At 39.5% G+C, this 22479-nt stretch overlaps 1 protein-coding gene across 2 annotated transcripts in view; it reads left to right on the forward strand.

Moving 5' to 3' along the window:
* The window catches only part of EFCAB3 (EF-hand calcium binding domain 3), a 38000-nt gene extending 15639 nt beyond the window's left edge, over positions 1-22361 (forward strand). The window contains exons 4-10 of one of the 2 annotated variants that reach the window (XM_007456743.1): positions 1954-2097; positions 3591-3662; positions 4742-4862; positions 10481-10674; positions 11031-11215; positions 18481-18603; positions 21898-22218. In XM_007456743.1, the coding sequence (XP_007456805.1) occupies positions 1954-2097; positions 3591-3662; positions 4742-4862; positions 10481-10674; positions 11031-11215; positions 18481-18603; positions 21898-22218 (1160 nt within the window). Of the gene's footprint in view, positions 1-1953; positions 2098-3590; positions 3663-4741; positions 4863-10480; positions 10675-11030; positions 11216-18480; positions 18604-21897 lie in introns of both variants that reach the window. The other variant, XM_007456742.1, reaches the window with a different exon arrangement.
* The last annotated feature ends 118 nt before the right edge of the window (positions 22362-22479 follow it).

The following is a 22479-nucleotide window of genomic DNA, read 5'->3' on the forward strand; positions in this document are numbered from 1 at the left end:
CGGCGGCGGCCGGTGGGGCGGGTGGGCGCGCCCCCCCCCCTGCCGATGCAGGGGACGCGGGTTCATGCCCCGATCTGGGAAGATCCCACCTGCCGCGGAGCGGCTGGGCCCGTGAGCCATGGCCGCTGAGCCTGTGCGTCCGGAGCCTGCGCATCCGGAGCCTGTGCTCCGCAACGGGAGAGGCCACAGCAGGGAGAGGCCCACGTGCCGCAAAAAAAAAAAACATGATGACTAATTGTAATATGGTGTCCTGGATGGGATCTTGGACAGAAAAAGGGGGTAGGGAAAACCCAGTAAAATCCGAATAATGTCTGCAGTTTAGTTAATAGAATAGTACTACTGTTGGCTTCTTTGATGTGACAAATGTACCATAGTAATGTAAAATGTTAATGTTATGGGCAACTGGGTGAGGGAACTCTCTGTTCTATCTTTGCAACTACATCTAAAACCAATCTAAAATAAAATTTAAAATAAATTTTAAAACATAACCACACACATATTACCTCTCTGACCTCTCCTACTCCTTCCCTCTTGCTCACTCTGCTCCAGCCACGCTAGCATCCTTGCTGTTCCTGGAACATGCCGGGCCCATTCCCCTTACAGTCTTTGTGCTCTAGCTCTTCCCTCTGCCTAGTCCTCTCTTCTTCCAGATATCCACTCTCTCACCTTTCAAGATTTTGCTCAAATCTTACATTTTAATACAAGAAACCTATACTTCAATCCCTAGAAATCCCCCCCCAACCCTGTGTTACTTTTTCTCTTTTTCCATAGCATGTATCACCTTCTAACCTTCTAACATGCTCTCTATCTTACCTACTTATTACATTTATATAAGGGCAGAATCTTTGTTAAGTGAACTAATGTATCCTTGGCACTTACAGCAGCACCTGGCACATAGAAGGCATGCAATAAATATTTGTTGATTAAGCTGCATGAATGCCTACTACATGCCAGAAATACTGGGAGAAAAAAAGAAACACGTCAGAGATAGTTCCAGCCCTAGAGAAGGCAGCCTTATATCAAGGGAGAAAGATGTTAACTTTTCACACACATATAAGGCAGGTATCTTATTTCTATAGAATTAATCATTCTTATACACAGAGATGCTAAAATTTGAATGTGATATGAAATGTTTTATACTGGTACCATTTGGGAGAATACCTTGTTCTGGATTCACCTCTTCATTTACTAATTTTAGAAAATACATGTCTAACTTTGGCTCCAGTTAATGCCTTGAGTATTTCTTTAAAAAAACTTTGAGTCTGTACAAAACATTCAGACCTCACAGATCTATAGTCAGAAGTCAGGTGGGCTCACCTGGTTCCTCTTCTCTGGGTCTTACAAGGCTGAAAAGAAGGTGTTGACCAGCTTAGCCTTTTATCTGGAGGCTCTGGAGGAGAATCTGCTTCTGAGCTTGTTCAAGTTTTTGGCAGAATGCAGTTCCTTGCAGTATAGGGCTGAGGTCCCACTTCCTTGCTGGCTGTCAGCCAGGAGCCTCTCTCAGACCTTTAAGGCTGCCTGCATTCCACATCACATGCCCTCTCCATCTTCAAACCAGCAACAATGAGTCAAGTCCTTCTGCTTTGAATCTCTCACTTCATCTGCCACATCTCTCTTGCTTCATAAGGGACCCATTCAGATAATCCAGGGTAATCTACCTTAATTACATCTGCAGAATCCCTTTTGTCATGTAAAGTAATACATTCACAGGTTCCAGGAATTAGGGTATGAACATCTTTCAAGAGCCGTTTTGCCTACGTATTTGCTTTTCCACCAATTAGTTTATTCTAGTTCAAATCTCATGGAAGGGCACTGTCCTTTATAAGAAATGTCTACTAAATACTCAAATTTCTCTAGTTTTTCAGAACATGACCTCCAGTCAACGGTAATATCTGTTCTAGTTCCATAAGAATATGTATTTATTCCTGTCCTAACCTAATCCCATTTCCCCAGCCTTCCAAGATGCCTACAACTTCTTTAACAAGGATAAAACTGGTTGTATTGATTTACATGGAATGATGCACACTTTAGCTAAGTTGGGAGTGAATCTAACCAAGCATGATGTCTGTAATGAACTAAGATGTGCTGATATTGATCGTGAGTACTTTGACTTGTCATTTTTTTCATAAAAAATTTTTATAAATATATATTTTTTCTCAGACTACATAAACATGAGAAGTAAACCTCATTCATTTGCCAAAAGCACGTATATGTGTTTCTCTTTAAAGTTATCGGTGTACAAGTTATGAAATCAAATTAATGCTACAAAATGGGCTAGTCTTTGAAAAAGCCTGTGTGGAAACGAAAAGTGACTGTCGTACTTAATATCAAATTCAGATTACTTGTCCTAATGTACATTTTGGAGGGTGCCTTGAAATAACAGATACAAAGGCATTGGCAATTTCAAAAATTACCTGTTACTATTACCCAAAAACTGGCTTCACCTCTTGGTGGGTGTTGAGGCAAAAGACACAACCAAGCCAAAGAGCAGAAGGAAGGATTTATTACTTGCAACAAGTAAGGAGAACGCTGGGGATCTTTCCCACGGCAGTGTCGCCCCAAACAGCAAAAATGGGGAGGTTTTAAGCTAAGGGTGTATGCATATTCATGAAGGGGCTGGAGCAGAGGAGAATTCAGCATAGATTTGGGGCAAAGGTCGACAGAGTCCAGGCTCTAGTTGATTGAGGTTATGAGGGTCAGCAAAGGTCAGCAGCATCATTCCTTAGGCTCTAGGTATTCTGGTAAAGGTTGAGTGCTTAAGGGGGTTTGGATCCTGCAAAACAGCTCAAGAATGTGCTTCAGGCTAATCTCAACTTTCAAAACAGAACTGGGAGTCTTTACAACTGATATATTGTTTTCAATATGGTTAAGTTATTTTCCTGGCCTGGTAATACCAGTTTGTTCTTACATTCTTTGTTCCTTTCAAATCATTAACTATGAGGCGTATAACTATGAGGCGTATTCTTCTGCAAGGACAAGCACTGTGGCCAGGCTTAGATGACAAAATGGCTTAGGCCTAAAATGGCTTCTCTTACGTCAAGAAAGTTCTGCCTAGTTTTCTTCCTCCGGGACCCCCTACCCTATCTGCCTACATTGCCAAGGAAATCCAAGCCCTTTGTTTCTGTTTGAATCATTTTAGTACAAATCTTCCTTCCATCATTAGAGCCCACCTATCTTGAATCTTAAATGCCACAGCATTTTTATTGATATTTTTAAAGCATATAGGTAATGTTTTCTTTGAATATACTGATTTAGTGACTAGTAGCCCAAGCTGGTATGTTGTGTGAAATATATATTCAGCACAGTACCTCATCTCACCTCTCCTCACCCACCTGCCAGTGCCCCATTCAATCAGCAGCATCCCATGTGTGTCAGTCACCATTTAATTAAAGTGTCACTTGTTTCCACTAACTCTACCCGAACTTTTATTCTTTCATTGAAACACAAACACTCTAATAGCACTCGCTATCCTTTAATTTTAGAGGAAACAGGGTAAAACTCTGGCATATTCTAATAATAGAAATATAGAGGTGGGAGTGAAGTGGGAAGGTAAATATATCCTTGTTCTGAGCTTTAGATCTCTGTTGCAGGAGATGGGAAGGTGAATTTCTCAGACTTTATAAAGGTGCTAACAGATAACAACCGCTTCCTTAAGGCTGTGGGTGAGTAGAGATATTGCTGAATAGATGGCAGATGGTTAGTTGCAATTCATGGCACTGTAAAGATTATTCATTTAGGTCTCCAATCAGGAAGGTATAGTCTGGGATGTGATTTACTTTTGTACTGCTTCTCTAAAACAAAATTGATACAGGAAATTGACACAGTTTTAGAATTTTAACTTAAATGCATCAAGTCCTTCTGCAGGACACTGCTTCTTGGACTCCAATGAGAACACTCAGGCAGTGGTGTAGAACATTTTGGTCGCCTTTATAGTACTTTAGTTCTTTGCCAGTACCTGTGCTACTTCGGGAGGTACTCCTCCTACAGAAGAAAAATTGTCTTTTTAGAAAAAGAAAAATGCTCTCTCTCTCTCAGGCAAATTTGAGTATAGATAATTCACTGTTCCTGAAAAATATCTTCCTCACCCTGGTGAAGTCTCTGCCCTCAGTGTGAGGGCTGGAGAGTCTGCTGGAGGTTCGAGAGCATGTTTTCACACAAGGTTATAATGAAGTGGAGGTACTCAAATTATTGCTGTTAGTCCTCTAACGGTTTGTTTATGAGTTTAACAAGCTGCCTTGGAAAATCTAACCCTATTCATATCATGTCTTCTAGGATAAATGCATTCCAAATTCCAAATATTGTATACAGTTTTGAAAAATACATCCTTTCATAAGCTATGAACTGTTTTAGTATAAACAGAAGTTACTGTTTCAAGTATCACTATAGTAACAAGGGTTTGCCTGCACACCAGAAGTATGTATATCAACAATTCCTTTACATAGAAGAACAGAACAATAGTCCTTAACACATAATTCATGTTTATGTTAAATGTGTTACTGTATTTACTTAGAAGTCACTGAACTAAAAGTATTTCCTTTAAAATTCCATGATTATTTTGTCTGTTCAGTAATCAAAATGACCTTTTTACCAAATAGAACAGACTTCGAATGTTTTTCTATAATTCTCTAGTTCTTGACTTGGTATTAATATTGTATATACAGTAAAACAACTGTAACTTTAATCCTTTTTATGATAGATTTTTTTTCAGAAGGCATTTTGAATTTTTTTTTTCCCTCCATAGTTCCAGAAACGGAGAGCTGCTTAGATTTAGCTGGCAACCCAGGGATCCTATTGTTTGAAATCCTATCAAAGCTTGTAGAGACTTCAGCCTTACCCAGAAAGGCTGTAATGGAAATAGTAAGGTAGGTGGCAAAGAAAGAACAAAAACGACCTTCTCGGCAGCATTTATGAGGATATTAACAGGGCAGCCACCTCTCCCTAACATCCTACTCCACGGATCTGCTCCAAAACGAAGGAGATGTATAGGCAAATAAATAGTCATGTGCCACAATAAGACAGCCAAAAGTTCAGCTTCTCCTACCCTAGGCTAGAGAATCCCAGAGGAACGACACTTTTCCAGGAATGATTTTGGGTGAGCTTGGAAATCTAGTTTGAATACAAGATACTCCCATTCACACTGGATCTACCAGGGGCTGTCAAAAGGTCCTTTGGGATGAGGTACAGCAATTTCATACTTCCCAAAGTAGTCTTTGGACTAGAGCAGAGCCAGAATTAGACTTGAGAATAGAGGATAAGGAAACATTCTCACACCCAAATGTGTTTATTCCAGCAAATATCACTAAAGATACATTTCCTCAATCTGTGTCTATCATTGTATTACAAAAATTAAATGTTTCTGTTATCCATCTTTTCAACTCTTACTCTCTCAAAGCATTCTACTATCCCACTTAGAGAGACTTAAAAATACAGAATGCCACCAACAATGTAAAATATCCTTCTGCTCCTCAACAGATAATCTCTTTGTATACTATCCTACACCTCAGTCAGATGTGGAACAGAGGGTGCACAACATTCTACATTTCATTCCAAGTCAAATACATTTATTAAATGCCTGCTGTTGGTACACAAATTTGGCACATTCCTTAACCATTCAGCCTCAGTTTCCTCATCTATAAAATGAGAATAGTAATACCCATAACACAACTATAGGGAAATTGTGAGGATATGTGATAATGCAGGTAAAGTGCTCAGCAAATCATAAGAGCTCAATAAATGTTAGCTATTATTATTATGTGAAAGTAAATAGAATAAGCATAGAATACACACATTATTTATTTTAATCCTCACCTACTGATATGCCCTATCATCCCCACTTTACAGATTAAAAAAGCTAAAGCACAGGTCAGTTAAGTAACCTGCCCAAAGGGGTAGGGGTGCCTAGATTTTAGCACAAACTGTCTGGTTCCAGAAACCATGCTCTTTTACACCTCCTTGTATTGCGGCTTATATCCAGTAAGTGCTTAGGAAATGTTAGCAGATGTTGGTGTTTATATTGTTATTATGGTTGTGGTAGTTACTTATCATATACCTGGTTCCTAAGGAGATCAGAAGTATTTAATAGGTGGCATTTGCATTTAAGGAACTTAAAATATAAATGGAAAGAAGGGACTTCCCTGGTGGCACAGGGGTTAAGAATCTTCCTGCCAATGCAGGGGACACGAGTTCGATCCCTGGTCCAGGAAGATCCCACATGCCACAGAGCAGCAAAGCCCGTGCACCACAACTACTGAGCCTGCGCTCTAGAGCCCACAAGCCGCAACTACTGAAGCCTGTGTACCTAGAGCCCGTGCTTCACAAAAAGAGAAGCCACCACAATGAGAAGCCCGCGCATCGCAACGAAGAGTAGCCCCCACTCGCTGCAACTAGAGAAAGCCTGTATGCAGCAACAAAGACCCAACACAGCCAAATAAATAAATAAATAATTAATTAACAAAAAATCTTCCAACAAACAAAAGTCCAGGACTAGATGGCTTCACAGGTGAATTCTATCAAACATTTAGAGAAGAGCTAACACCCATCCTTCTCAAACTCTTCCAAAAAATTGCAGAGGAAGGAACACTCCCAAACTCATTCTACACGGCCACCATCACCCTGATACCAAAACCAGACAGAGATACTACAAAAAAAATTACAGACCAATATCACTGATGAATATAGATGCAAAAATCCTCAACAAAATACTAGCAAACAGAATCCAACAACACATTAAAAGGATCATACACCATGATCAAGTGGGATTTATCCCAGGGATGCAAGGATTCTTCAATATATGCAAATCAATCAATGTGATACACCATATTAACAAAGTGAAGAATAAAAACCATATGATCATCTATATAGATGCAGAAAAATCTTTTGACAAAATTCAACACCCATTTATGATAAAAACTCTCCAGAAAGTGGGCATAGAGGGAACCTACCTCAACATCATAAAGGCCATATACGACAAACCCACAACAAACGTCATTCTCAATGGTGAAAAACAGAAAGCATTTCCTCTAGGATCAGGAACAAGACAAGGATGTCCACTCTTGCCACTATTATTCAACATAGTTTTGGAAGTCCTAGCCACAGCAATCAGAGAAGAAAAAGAAATAAAAGGAATACAAATTGGAAAAGAAGTAAAACTGTCACTGTTTGCAGATGACATGATACTATACATAGAAAATCCTAAAGATGCCACTAGAAAAATACTAGAGCTGATCAATGATTTTGGTAAAGTTGCAGGATGCAAAATTAATGCACAGAAATCTCTTGCATTTCTATACACTAACAACGAAAGATCAGAAAGAGAAATTAAGGAAACCATTCACCATTGCAACAAAAAGAATAAAATACCTAGGAATAAACCTACCTAAGGAGGTAAAAGACCTGTACTCAGAAAACTATAAGACACTGATGAAAGAAATTAAAGATGACAAACAGATGGAGAGATATACCATGTTCTTGGATTGGAAGAATCAATATTGTGAAAATGACTATAGTACCCAAAGCAGTCTATAGATACAATGCAATCCCTGTCAAATTACCAGTGGCATTTTTTACAGAACTAGAATAAAAATCTTAAAATTTGTATGGAGACACAAAAGACCCCGAATAGCCAAAGCAATCTTGAGGGAAAAAAACAGAGCTGGAGGAATCAGACTGCCTGACTTCAGACTATACTACCAAGCTACAGTAATCGAGACGATATGGTACTGGCACAAAAACAGAAATATAGATCAATGGGACAGGATAGAAAGCCCAGAGATAAACCCACGCACCTATGGCCAACGAATCTATGACAAAGGAAGCAAGGATATACAATGGAGAAAAGACAGTCTCTTCAATAAGTGGTGCTGGGACAATTGGACAGCTACATGTAAAAGAATGAAATTAGAACACTCCCTAACACCATACACAAAAATAAACTCAAAATGGGTTAAAGACCTAAACATAAGACCAGACACTATAAAACTCTTGGAGGAAAACATATTCAGAACACTCCATGAAATTAATCACTGCAAGATCCTATTTGACCCACCTCCTAGAGTAATGGAAATAAAAACAAAAATAAACAAATGGGACCTAGTGAAACTTAAAAGCTTTTGAACAGCAAAGGAAACTACAAACAAGATGAAAAGACAACCCTCAGAATGGGAGAAAATATTTGCAAATGAATCAATGGACAAAGGATTAATCTCCAAAATATATAAACAGTTCATGCAGCTCAATATTAAAAAAAAAACAAACAACCCAATCAAAAAATGGGCAGAAGACCTAAATAGACGTTTTTCCAAAGAAGACATACAGATGGCCAAGAAGCACATGAAAAGCTGCTCAGCATCGCTAATCATTAGAGAATTGCAAATCAAAACTACAATGAGGTATCACCTTACACCAGTTAGAATGGGCATCATCAGAAAATCTACAAACAACAAATGCTGGAACTTTGTTATAAAGCAGAAACTAACACACCATTGCAGAGCAATTATACTCCAATACAGATGTTAAAAAAAATTAAAAAAAAAATTCTGGAGAGGGTGTGGAGAAAAAGGAACCCTCTTGCACTATTGGTGGGAATGTAAATTGATAACAACCACTATGGAGAACAGTATGGAGGTTCCTTAAAAAACTAAAAATAGAATTACCATATGACCCAGCAATCCCACTACTGGGCATATACCCAGAGAAAACCATAATTCAAAAAGACACATGCACCCCAATGTTCATTGCATCAATGTTTACAATAGCCAGGTCATGGAAGCAACCTAAATGCCCATAGACAGATGAATGGATAAAGAAGATATGGTACATATACACAATGGAATATTACTCAGACATAAAAAGGAACGAAATTGGGTCACTTGTAGAGACATGGATGGATCTAGAGACTGTCATACAGATTGAAGACAGAAAGAGAAAAACAAATATATATTAATGCATATACGTGGAATCTAGAAAAATGGCACAGATGAACCAGTTTGCAAGGCAGAAACAGAGACACAGATGTAGAGAACAAACGTATGGACACCAAGGGGTGGAAGTGGTGGGGGGGGGGATGAATTGGGAGATTGGGATTGACATATATACACTAATATGTATAAAATAGATAACTAATAGGAACCTGCTGTATAAAAAATAAATAAAATTAAATTTTTAAAAAAAGTGTTTACTCTCACTCTTAAGTATGAATAGACATCCAAGGATCAAGAGATATTTAAGGAAAACCTGTGTTACTAAAGGAAGATTAAAACAGGAAGAAAGGGAGGGAGGAAAGGAAACAGTTATAAATATAACCTGGTATATAATCATCAAACAAAGATTAGAGTTTCAGGGAAGGGAGAGACTCTATACTACACCAGCAGTTTTCTAACTTGGGCACTCATCATTATCACCTGGAGTGATTGTCAAAACACATCGCTGGGCCCCAGGGTTTCTGATTCAGGAGTTTTGTGTGAGACCCAAGAATTTGTATTTCTAACAAGTTCCTAGTGCTGCTGCTGCTGATGATTTGAGGACCACACCCAGAGCCATAGAGTCTGCAGAGAATACTCTGAAGGAGAGAAAAGGTGAGCCTTAAAGAACCCAGTAGGAAGTAAATTACACTGAGAGAAACGACTATTATTCTATATTCAGAGGCGAGTGAGAACATTGTGGGTGGATGGGTTCAAGGCTAGGGAAGGACCCTAGTTTGTGGCTCAATATCAAAACAAACAAACAAACAACCTGATCAAAAATGGGCAGAAGATCTAAATAGACATTTCTCCAAAGAAGACATACAGATGGCCAAGAGGCACATGAAAAGATGCTCAACATCGCTAATTATTAGAGAAATGCAAATCAAAACTACAGTAAATTATCACCTCACACTGGTCAGAATGGCCATCATCAAAAAGTCTACAAACAATAAATGCTGGAGAGGGTGTGGGGAAAAAGGAACCCTCCTATTACTGCTGGTGGGAATGTAAACTGATACAGCCACTACAGAGAACAGTATGGAGGTTCCTAAAGAAACTAAAAACAGAGCTACCATATGACCCAACAATCCCACTCCTGGGCATATATCGAGAGAAAAACATGGTTCAAAAAGATACATGCAACCCAGTGTTCATTGCAGCGCTATTTACAATAGCCAAGACATAGAAGCAACCTAACATGGATCATAATCGATAGGTATTTTTCTAGACAAGACTGGGAAGTCTTGGGGAAGAGGAAGGAAGGCAAAGCCCAGGGACTGCATATATAAAGTAATTAAATGGTCTGTGGAAAATATCAGTAGATGTTCTATAAATGTCACAGAAACAAGCCCTCAATAAATAATATTGAATGAATATACAAATTAAATTTAAAATGAATGCATTCAGCATATATAACTTGCCACTTGACTTTTCTTTCTTTCTGTCCAACACTCAAGCACTTTTTTTCAGTAGGACTGTAGCACTTTTTAACCACCTCTGAATTACTTTTTTTTCCCTAGATATTTCCGAAGAAAATTCCAGGAAACCACCTCGGAAATGGTGTGGAGCCCTTATGCTACGGGTTATGGAAAAAGGAGATTTAAGCCAGACATATGCACACCTCCAAGCTCAAGCACAGCCGCCTTTGCTAATGCTGCCCGGATTGCAACAATGAAAGAAAAGGATTTATTTAAATTTCTTGAAGAGCTCAAGAGTAAGAGCCATTTGTCCTCTCTGTCCTCTCCACTGTTGTAAAGGATTTATTTGTATATTACTGGTCAGAAATAAATACTAGATGCCAAGTGCTTTAAGGGTAGGGCCACAGCCTATTCTGAGTGTCTGGTCTCTCTCACACAGATATCATTTGAAAGCAAATGTACCTGAATCCCCAGACACCTGTATGAAGCTGAAAGTCTGTGGATGCGTGGGTGGTAGGAGCAGGAGAGAGAAGAAGGGGTGGCATGGTCCCTGAGGAGATGAATAGACAAAGAGCAAAATAGGTACCACATGTATGTCTTTTATGTGAATTTCTTCTTACATTATTTGTGATACCAGTTTTTATCTTCTTAGGATGCAGTCCTCCTTCAGATAGCCCATATTCAAAAATACCCATCTTTCCACTGTTTCCTAATGTGGATGGAGTGGTGATGGGAAAGCCATTCAAAGACATACAGAAATTAGAAATGCTAAGGAGAAAGGAGCCCCTGAACTTCTTTGAGAACTACTTTTTCCATAAAAAAGACTGGAAAACACAGGTGAGATTTAGATTACATCATGTCAGTTAAATACTTTGCGGCGCACAGGCTCCAGACGCGCAGGCTCAGCGGCCATGGCTCACGGGCCCAGCCGCTCCCCGGCATGTGGGATCTTCCCAGACCGGGGCACGAGCCCGCATCCCCTGCATTGGCAGGTGGACTCTCAACCACTGCGCCACCAGGGAAGCCCCAATATTTAGGTTTTTAAGTTCTAACTTAACAGAACTAGTAATGTGCTTTTTAATGACAAATATTTTCAGTCATGATATTTCAAACCAGATTCCATAGCCATGTTCCTAAATTTAAAGCCCAGGTATAAATATTTCATTTAATGTCAACAAATAGTTAAACTTACTGGAAATACATAATATCATTCTAATCTAGTCCATTACAACATCTAATCTAATATACAATAAATGTCAATTAGAAACCAAGAAATGGAAGTTGCAGAATGAAAGTAACTGAGCTAACATGAACACTTCCCCACCCAATCTACTCACTCACCATGCCCAACCCATCACACAGACTCATGTGACCACATAAAAATACCAAATGAAATAAAGTGACATATAAAAATGCGTTCAAAAGAAAGGGACCCTTTTGTTTCAGAAAGAAGAGAGAACCTAAGGCTAGAATGGTATGTTCATAAATGACCCTGTGAGTAGCTGAGGGAGAGGTGAGAGGTGAAGCCCTCATGGGGCTTCACATGGATCTGGATCCTTCATATGGATCTAGACCCTGATGGCTAGGGGTTAGGGTTTTTGTTTTTTTTTCCCAGTGGGAATGAATATTTGTTTGTTTATTTATTTAATTTTTTTTCATGTCTTTTTTTTAACATCTTTATTGGAGTATAACTGGTTTACAATGGTGTGTTAGTTTCTGCTTTATAACAAAGTGAATCAGTTATACATATACATCTGTCCCCATATCTCTTCCCTCTTGCATCTCCCTCCCTCCCACCCTCCCTAAGGGGTTGGGGTTTTGATGACTGTTCAGGGTCAGGAGATATGGACCCTGTAGGTGAGCAGCTAGGACTGAAACCTCTACAAAACCAGAATCTGGAAGGGCTGCCCTTTTAGTGAAAGGAGGAGTCCCCTGGCGCAACACAAACAACCACCAGTTAGAACCAGTTAGAAGACATAAGAAGATAAAATGATCTCATTTAAAATAGTAACAGAAGAGATAAAACTCCTAGAGATTACTTAGGAAATATAAAATATCTATATAAAGAAATGGTTAAGATGCTCCTAAAGGACCCAGAAGAAAATGTGAACAAACAGAAAGGCAGACCATGTTCTCAATTTACAATGTTTGACATCATAAAGATGTTGTTCTTTCTTGCTTGATCTATAACTTTAATGTGATTTTTTGAATTTACCCAAAGGTTTTTTATAACTAAATAATCTGGTTCATACACAAAAAATAAGAACAGTCAGAATAATCTGAAAGAAAAACTTAATGAACACAGGGAGTAACTTTACTAAATATTAAGGCATATTTAAAAGTCTCAATAATTAAAATAGTGGAGCTATTGTCAAATTAATAGAACAAAAGAACAAAATACAAAATCCAAAAATAGATTAAAATATACAGATAATTTTAATTTTAAAAAAATGTGACATTTCTGGGACGTCCCTGGTGGCACAGTGGTTAAGAATCCGCCTGCCAATGCAGGGGACACAGGTTCGTGCCCTGGTCAGGGAAGATCCCACATGCCACAGAGCAACTAAGCCCATGTGCCACAACTGCTGAGCCTGCGTTCTAGAGCCTGCGAGCCACAACTACTGAGCCTGCGTGCCACAACTACTGAAGCCTGTGCGCCTAGAGCCCATGCTGCACAACAAGAGAAGCCACCGCAATGAGAAGCCCATGCACCGCAACGAAGAGTAGCCCCCGCTCGCTGCAACTAGAGAAAGCCTGTGCGCAGCAACGAAGACCCAAAGCAGCCAAAAATAAATAAATAAATAAAATCAAAAAAAAAAGTGACATTTCAACACAACATGGAAAAGATAGATTGTTCAATAAACAGTGTACTAGGTAGCCATCTGAGAAAAAAAATTGAGATGCATAAATTTCACCTTCCACAGATTCCAAATGGATCAAAGATATATAGGTAAAAGGAAAAAATGGAAAGAGGAAGAGAATAAAAGAAATCTTTAAAATACTGAAACTCTGGGAAGGCCTTCCTAACAATGACACAAAAGTAATTTTTAATAGAAAGATATTAATCCAAGTACTTCAAGATCAAAAATCCCTACATGGCCAAAAAAGTCACATTTGCAACACATAACACAAAGAGCTAACTTCTCTAATACATCAAAGAGCTTCAAATTGATTAGAAAAAACTAACCTATATAAAAATGAGCAAAGGATATGAAGTTTTCAGAAACATGAAAAGATATTCAATCTCACTCTTCATAAAAGATCCAAATTAAACTTACCCTCAGATATTATCTTTCCATATTAGATTGCCCAAGACCAAAAAGCTGAAAAACACATGGGCACTCCTAAATTGTAGATATGAGTTTAAATTGATTCAACCTCTGCAGAGGAAATTTGGTAATATTTACCAAAATGACAGACCTCGTTCCTTTTGACTATAGGGGAGGTACAATTTCTCCTCTACCCTCTTAAGGTTTTTGGCAGGGCCTGAGAATTGAATTGACATAAGACAGTTAAAATGGAGAAAAGCAAACACATTTTATTAAATTTTACATGTACCTGGGAGAATGAAGACCCAAAGAAGCAATTAGAATTGAACACTTATGTACTGAAATGGACAGAGTAGTAAATTATGAAAAAGTATCCAGACAAAGAGGCTTGGCTAGGGTAGTTAAGTGAGTGAAGAAGTGAATAGGAGGATAAGGGTTAGTTTAATAAGGTATGTTAAGAGTAACTGCATAAGAATAAAATACTTTTCTAAAATCATAAAAAATTCCCTGGCAGTCCGGTGGTTAGGACTCCATGCTCTCACTGCTGAGGGTCTGGGTTCAATCCCTGCTTGGGGGACTAATATCCCACATCCCACAAGCTGCACAGTGTGGCCAAAAAATAAATAAGAATGTAAAAAATCATAAAAAACAATAAAATAAAAAATAAAATGTTTGTACAGGTTTCTCTTTGCCTTGACTCCTTGTCCCTAATGATATGAATGTTACTTTCCTCCTGGTATAGGGAGGACATCTTCCATACGGGGGGTTTATCTCCTGTATTTAGGGGAAAAAAAGGAGAACTCAGTGTACCCTTCTTTCACCTGCTGTTCTTCAAGTGCCTTTAGCTCAAAATAATCCTTATGCCAAAGTGGCATATTTGGGGGTGGCATATTCTGTCACCTTCATGACCTGGCAATTCTACTCCTGGGACACCACCTAAGATACACAGATATCCTTGCACATATTCCAAATGCCACCCATAAAAGGGTAATACATTACAGGGTCATTTCTGCTAGCAAAAGATTGGTGGGGGATGGGGAGGGGGAGACTAAATAACCATTAATAGGGACTAGTTAACTTAGGCTCCAAACACACAGTGAAATGTTCTGCAGCCATGTTAATGACTAAGAAACTCTTCGTGCAATGATGTGAAATCTCCAAATGGAAAAAGCAAGATACAAGGCAGTATGAATAGTACACAACTATTTGTGTAAAAGGAGGAAAAGTCAATATGAAATACGGACATTTTTTCTTGTAAAATGGCCTGAAAGGAAACACAAGAAATTATGACATTGATTGCCTGTAGAAAGGGAAACTAGGGGGTTGGGAGAGAAGAGTGCCAGGGAGATCGCAGTGTATACTCATCATACTTTCAGAATTTTGAACCATGTGCATGTTTTACCTTCTGAAAAAGACCTGAAATAAAAATGAAGTACTGGGCTTCCCTGGTGGCGCAGTGGTTGAGGGTCCGCCTGCCGATGCAGGAGACACGGGTTCGTGCCCCGGTCCGGGAGGATCCCACGTGCCACGGAGCGTCTGGCCCCGTGAGCCATGGCCGCTGGGCTTGCGCATCCGGAGCCTGTGCTCTGCAACGGGAGAGACCACAACAGTGAGAGGCCCCCGTACCGCAAAAAAAAAAAAAAAAAAAAAAAAAGGTACTGGTTTGAAGAGCATTAGACAATAAGAACTAAAATAGTACACCATGGTAACATGGAAGATGAGGAGGGCAGTGCCCAGAATTAAAGCTTTCTAAATTCCTTTTATTGTTTGGGGAGAGGCTTATGATACTGATTAAATCTATAATTTGTTACATTAATTTTAAGTATTAAAAATGTGAAGACAATCACTAAAAACTAAAATGAATAACTGCCAAAACAGTAGAGGAAGAAAAAAATAAGAAAAAAGAGAAACATGAGAAAATAGAAAGTGCAAAACAAAATAGGCAGAAAAATCCAAATATATCAGTAATCACAATAAAAGATTAAACACACCAGTTTAAAAAAATAAAGGGGAAGGAAGGGAGGGAGGGAGGGAGAGAGGAAGAAAGGATCATTTTCAAATTTAAAAAGATTCTGATTTTTTTTAAACTAATTTTAAGATATGTATTCTTTAAGGGAGACACCTAAATTATTACACAGAAACTTCAAAGGGACAGAAGAAGATATATCAGGCAAATACAAATGAGAATAAGTTGTTATGCATACATTAGTGTGGGGAAAAGAAAATTTAAGGAAAATATAACTAAAGATACAGATGCTGTTTAATGATTTTTAAAAATCATCAGGAGAATCTTAACAATAAAAGAAACAAACTAATAAAACAGACACAGATTCACATAGAACAAACTAGTGGTAACCAGAGGGGAGAAGGATGAGGACAGGGGCAAAATAGGTGAAGGGAATTAAGAGGTACAAACTACCAGATATAAAATGAATAAGTTACAAGGATGTAATGTACAATACAGGGAATATAGTTAATATTTTATAATAACTTTGTATGGAGTGTAATATATTAAAATATTGAATTACTGTTTGTACACTTGAAACTAATATTGTAAGTCAACTATACTTCAATTAAAATTTTTTTTAATAAAATAAAAATACATATTTTTAAATTTTTATTATTTTTCAACTTTTTTTATTTTATTTTTTATTTTGGCTGCCCCATACAGCATGCGGGACCTTCTCTCCCCAACCAGGGATCCAACCCATGCCCCCTGCAGTGGAAGCGCGGATTCTTAACCACTGGACCACCAGAGAAGTCCCTTTTCTTTTTGGAAAAAAAATTTTAAATCATGAGGAAGATATAACTATTCTGAATCTGTACACACCCAGCAAATTAACAGATAAGGTGATAATTAACAGAATAATAAGGATTGGCTTTAGACTTTTTTTTTTTTTTTTCTGGTACGCGGGCCTCTCACTGTTGTGGCCTCTCCCGTTGTGGAGCACAGGCTCTGGACGTGCAGGCTCAGCGGCCATGGCTCACGGGCCCAGCCGCTCCACAGCGTGTGGGATCTTCCTGGACTAGGGCACGAACCCATGTCCCCTGCATCGGCAGGCGGACTCTCAACCACTGCGCCACCAGGGAAGCCCTGGCTTTAGACTTTTTTTTTTTTTTTTTGGCTTTAGACTTTTTAAGGCATTATACATGGTAAAAATAAATACTAAATGAATAAGCAAATCCATAAGTACAGTGGGAGATTTTTATGCATCTTCAGAAACTGATAATGCAAAGGAGCGGTTGGGGGGATCAAATCCTCTTACAAAAATTTAAGTTTAACAGAAACATGAAACTATAGCTTGATGTAGAATCAGAGTCTAGAAAAAGTTGTTTCAGGACATAAGAGATGAGCACAATTTGTAGCCAGGAGGAAAAACCCTTAGAACTCCAGTTCTCAATCTTGGCTGCAAAACAGAACCACCAGGGAGAGCTTTTAAAATCCTGGTGCCCAGGCCACAACCCTGTCCAGTTAAATCAGATCTCTGGTAATGGGGCCCAGGCCTCAGTATTTTTTTAAAGTTCCAACATGCAGCCAAAGCTGAAAGCCATTGCTCAAAGAGAAGAGAAACTGAAGATGTTTGAAGATGTAGGAGAGGGGCAAGACTGGCTACATAACTTGCTAGGCCCAGTGCAAAATGAAAATGTAGGGCCCCTTGTCCAAAAATAATTAAGAATTTAAAGACAGCAACGGGGAATTCCCTGGTGGTCCAGTGTCTAAGACCACGCTCCCAATGCAGGAGGCCCAGGTTCAATCCCTGGTCAGGGAACTAGATCCCACATGCCGCAGCTAAGAGCCCGCATGCTGCAAATAAAGATTCCGCATGCCACAACTAAGACCCAGTGCAGCCAAATAAATAAATAAATATTTTTAAAAAAATAAAAATAAAGACAGCAACGATAAAACATTAAACCAAACTTAGGGCCCTTCTAAGTATAAGGTCCTGTGTAACTGCACAGATCACACACCCATGAAGCCAGCCCTGGAAAGAGGAAAATTGAAGGGATAAGGTACAGGAGGAGACCTTGGAAATCAAGAAAAACTCTCAGATATAAGAGGGAAGGAGGAAAAAAATGGGTTAAAGGATGGAGAAATCATAAGGTGGAAAGAAGAGCTGAAAGAATTCATATTAGGGGAATTCCCTGGCAGTCCAGTAGTTAGGACGCTGCGCTTTCAACTGCCGAGGGCCTGGGTTCCACCCCTGGTCGGGGAACTAAGATCCCACAAGCCAGCGCAGCGCAGCTAAGGGAGTTTGAAGGTCTGGTTTTCCAGCAGCCACCATGAAGACTGTAAGAGAGTTTACAGCAAATGAAGAAAAGTAATGTCAAGCAATACTGAGGGCCTGGATAACACTGGGTCATACACATTTTCAAAGAAAGCAATCTTCATATTTATATGATTTCCACCAACATTGTTCAGTAGCCCAGGAACAGGAAAAATAAAAACAGATGGCTGGTTCCCTGTGAGAATTTTGGGAGTAGTATAGGTCGTACTTTGTGGAGGGCACATTCATTTTTAGTGCTTTGGAAGTTTGGGTGAGGATGGAGTTGACTCCTCTCTACCCTCCACATCCATCCCAAACATAAACCATCCTGTGGTCTATACTCCTCTTATGAGTAAGCTTCACTATTAAGAAAGAGAGTTTGCTAGATGCCCATTTACACATGGCACTATACCAGGTACCCCAAAACAACTGACAAGTGCTGTAGAAATAACCTTGTAAATCATATACACACCCTTTCATAATACAATACGCTTCCGTGTATTTTTGTCTTTGTTATATAATTCAACTAAAATATATTACTAACCTTCCTTTTTAAATGTTCATAAAGGCAGCAAATACAAAGCCTATCGACCCTACCTCAGGCTACCCAACTGACATCCTCGCCATTGACCAAATACTCAAAAGAAAGCAGAATTGGACAGTGGCTGATGCAGCTGCCATTAAACAGCATGTGAGTATTCTCTGTTGAACACCTTCAGAGAAACCATTGACAACTATGTCTTTAAAATAAGACCAGATCATTTCTTATTTTCATCCATTGTAATGATATTTCTTGCTCTATAATCAAATGGGTTCAGGTGTTAACTGTTATAATTCATCCTGCTAATCACCTATGGAGTCATACCCAGCATCATTTCTGGGACATTCATTTGTTTCATGCTGGAAATAGCATCTAATTAAGGTAGTAAACCAACGGTCCCAGTGAGTGGTGTAATCAGGGAATTGTGATGAGTGAATGCATCTTTATTATGGCAGCTAAAAGAATAATTGTAATAATAGTAGTTTAAGTATGCTTCCTAGGTGTCAGGCGCTGCGCTCTATAAGTACTCTACAAGTGCTCTACAGGGACTAATTCATTTACTTATCACAACAAATCTTTGAGGTAGGCACTGTTACTCCTTTTCATTTTACACATATGCACAGAGAGGTTAAGTGACTTGCCCAAAGGCACACAGCTAGGAAGCAATAGGGCCAGAATTATAAGCATGGGTAGCTTGGCTTCAGAATTCACAACTGTGGATTAACCACAACTGTGTGCCACCTGTCTACTTTTGTGCCCTGACTTCTTAGCAACTTTTGTCTTCTAGAGACAGACTGGGGTGTATTTATTTCATGCCACCTCCCTTCTGCATTTGACACTAATGATCAGGCTCTCCTAGACACTTGCTACTTCCTTAACATTTACAATACTGCATCTTTAATTCTCCTTGTAGTTCTGTGTCCTTTCCTCTCTCTTCTCTTTCCTGAAGGTTCATCCCTTAAGTCTTTTTTTTTTTGAAGTATAGTTGATTTACAGTGTTTCAGGTGTACAGCAAAGTGATTCAGTTATACGTACACATATTAATATATTCTTTTTCAGATTCTTTTCCATTTCCCTGTGCTGTAAAGAAGGTCCTTGTTGTTTATTTTATATATAGTAGCATGTATCTGTTAATCCCAAATTCCTAATTTATCCCTCCCCCCTTTCCTCTTTCAAACTTTGGTAACCATAGTTTGTTTTCTACGTCTGTGAGTCTATTCCTATTTTGTAAATAAGTTCATTTTTATCTATTTTTAGATTCCACATATAAGGGATATCATATGATATTTGTCTTTCTCTGTCTGACTTACTTCACTCAGTATGATAATCTCTAGGTCCATCCATGTTGCTGCAAATGGCATTATTTCATTCTTTTACATGGTTGATTAGTATCCCATTGTATATATATAAACCACATCTTCTTTATCCATTCATCTGTCGATGGACATTTAGGTTCCTTAAGTCTTTGTTTATGGCTGTGTTGGGTCTTCGTTGCTGCACGCAGGCTTTCTCTAGTTGTGGCGAGTGGGGCCTACTCTACTTTGCGGTGCACGGGCTCCTCATTGTGGTGGCTCCTCTTGTTGCGGAGCACGGGCTCTAGGTGTGCGGGTTTCAGATGTTGTGGCGCACGGGCTTAGTTGCTCCACAGCATGTGGGATCTTCCTGGACCAGGGCTCGAACCTGTGTCCCCTGCATTGACAGGCAGATTCTCAACCACTGGGTCACCAGGGATGTCCCTCCTTAAGTCCTGATGGTTCCTAGTTTTCTAGTCTCATCCTACTGCTCTTATTATTATATACATTCATTTGTTCAGTAAATATTTATCCAGTGTTAACAAAGTTCTGAGATTATGAGATACCACAGAATAAGAAACACAATTACTACCCTCAATGAGCTAGCAGTAAGGTGGGAGACACGGAGAAGGAAAGGAGCAGTAATAATACATTGGGATAAATGGAACTACAGGAGGTCAGTACAGCATACCACAAGAATGCAAAGGAGTGGACTCCCAACCTCTGTCTCATCATGGCATAAATTCACACTGGCGTAAATGGAGGTCGCTTATAGCCAAAGGGCTCCAGCCCTGAGGTGCTAGCTGCCTCAAGGGCTAGGAAACTTGAGAAGACCAATAATTTGGCATCCCTATAACCCAGTTGCAACAGAACATGGGGATCTCTGCATTAAGTAAAGGAACAGCTAGGGTGAGTATTTGAGCTATCTCAATCTACCCCCTTGTTTCAGCTGTCACCTATACACCTGATAACTCTTAGCGGTCACTAGCCTAGACTTCTGTGCAGTACTTCTTCCTCATCTCACCGATGGCCTGACGAGCATCTCTACCCTGCTGTCTCACCATATATCAAACTGGACATGTCCAAAACCGAATTCATCATCTTCTACATCAAACTGGCTCTTTCTTGAGGATTCCATATCTCAGTTGTTGATACTACCATCTACCCAGGCACTGAAAATAGAAGGCCAGGAGCCAGCCTTAATTTATACTCTTTCTTCACTCCTCACATCCACCAATAACCAAATCTGGCTACTCTCATTCTTCCAAAGATTTTTCACATCTGTCCCCTTTATCCCATCCTGTTACTACTGCCTCAGCTGAGGTCCTCATTAGGCTTTACCTAAACAGCAACTTGCAACGATTATCCCTTCCTCAGAGCACCACCCATCCTCCACACAGCTGCTGTGAGGAATGAATCCAAAGAAGATCCAGCCTGTCACTATCCTGCTTAGGAAATGAATGTTTCCTTCTCAGAGATGGCAGGGTTTTTCAACTATATTTTTTGCTCCATACAACTGAGGGATTTATCTCACTTGCAACAGAAAAGTGTCTCACTACAGCATGATTTTCACTTATGAAAGGGCTCTCCCCAACCTCACTGAGAACAAGTCTCAGGGCCTGATTACAGCAACAACACCTGGCCTGCCTCTCCTCAAATTTGACACTTTAGCAATACCAAAGTGCCTGGACTCCCCCTACCAGCTCCAGGATGCATTGCCTTTGAGCCGTTGTTTGTGCTATTCCCTCTCCCTGGAACACCTTCCCATCACCACCCACTCCCTCGATTTAATCAAGTCCTTGAGGACCTACTCAGCTCAGCATCTTCTCCCTCCCTGCCCTAGGCTGGACTGAGTGCCATCCTTGGCACTCCTATTATATCCAGAACCTATCTCCATCCCACATTTCCTCCTGTTTTAGCCTACTGTGTTTATAAATTCTTATAAAATTTCTTAAAATCTCATTATTCCCAATAATACATTTCCATTGTCCATCAACTCCTAACTCACATGTCCTCAAGAGGCACTACCCAGTGTGAATTCAGTGACTTTCAAGTAACCTGGGAACAAAACTCTTGGGATATCTAGAATTGTGGTCCACAAACCAAAGACATTTTAAGGTAACTACTGTAAACTTCTGCTCTCTCACTGCAGGTAAAGAGAGCTACAGATACCTATAACTTGGGAATTGCCCTTGAGCACCGGAAACAAATGCTAAACCTCTGGCGGAAGATCCGAGGGGCTTTGATTGGGATAGACAGTAAAAATGAGTCCTTTTATGACACCTTTTCTACTTATACATGGTCCTGGAATGTCTGCCAAGAATTACTTTCCCCAAAGGACTTAAGGTTATATGATGCCTATGTGAATAGAAATTCCTTCCACAACTCTGCATTCTCTTCCTCTTCAGATATTAGTGAGTGTGACACAGGAAGAAAAAGAAAATGGAAAGGCTTCAAAGGGTTTCAACAATGAAATTTCTACATTTTCTAAACAGCTCATTGCAAACTACTTTTTCATAGATATCAAAATTATTCTTGCTTTTGTCTGATACATTCTTAGCAGCTGGAAATGTTGACATCTTTGGAATTCTAACCAGTAAAAAAGTTTAAGTCATAGTATGGTTTCCCTTTCCTAATTCTTACTAGTAGATAGATGCCTTGCGGTTATTTCCCTAGCAACCAGCTGCACTCCGCTGCCCCTACCTGGTTCAAAACTGCCTGGGCCTCAGCAGGA

Source organism: Lipotes vexillifer, unplaced genomic scaffold, assembly GCF_000442215.2.
Source record: "Lipotes vexillifer unplaced genomic scaffold, Lipotes_vexillifer_v1.1 scaffold299, whole genome shotgun sequence".
Lineage (NCBI taxonomy): Eukaryota > Metazoa > Chordata > Mammalia > Artiodactyla > Lipotidae > Lipotes > Lipotes vexillifer.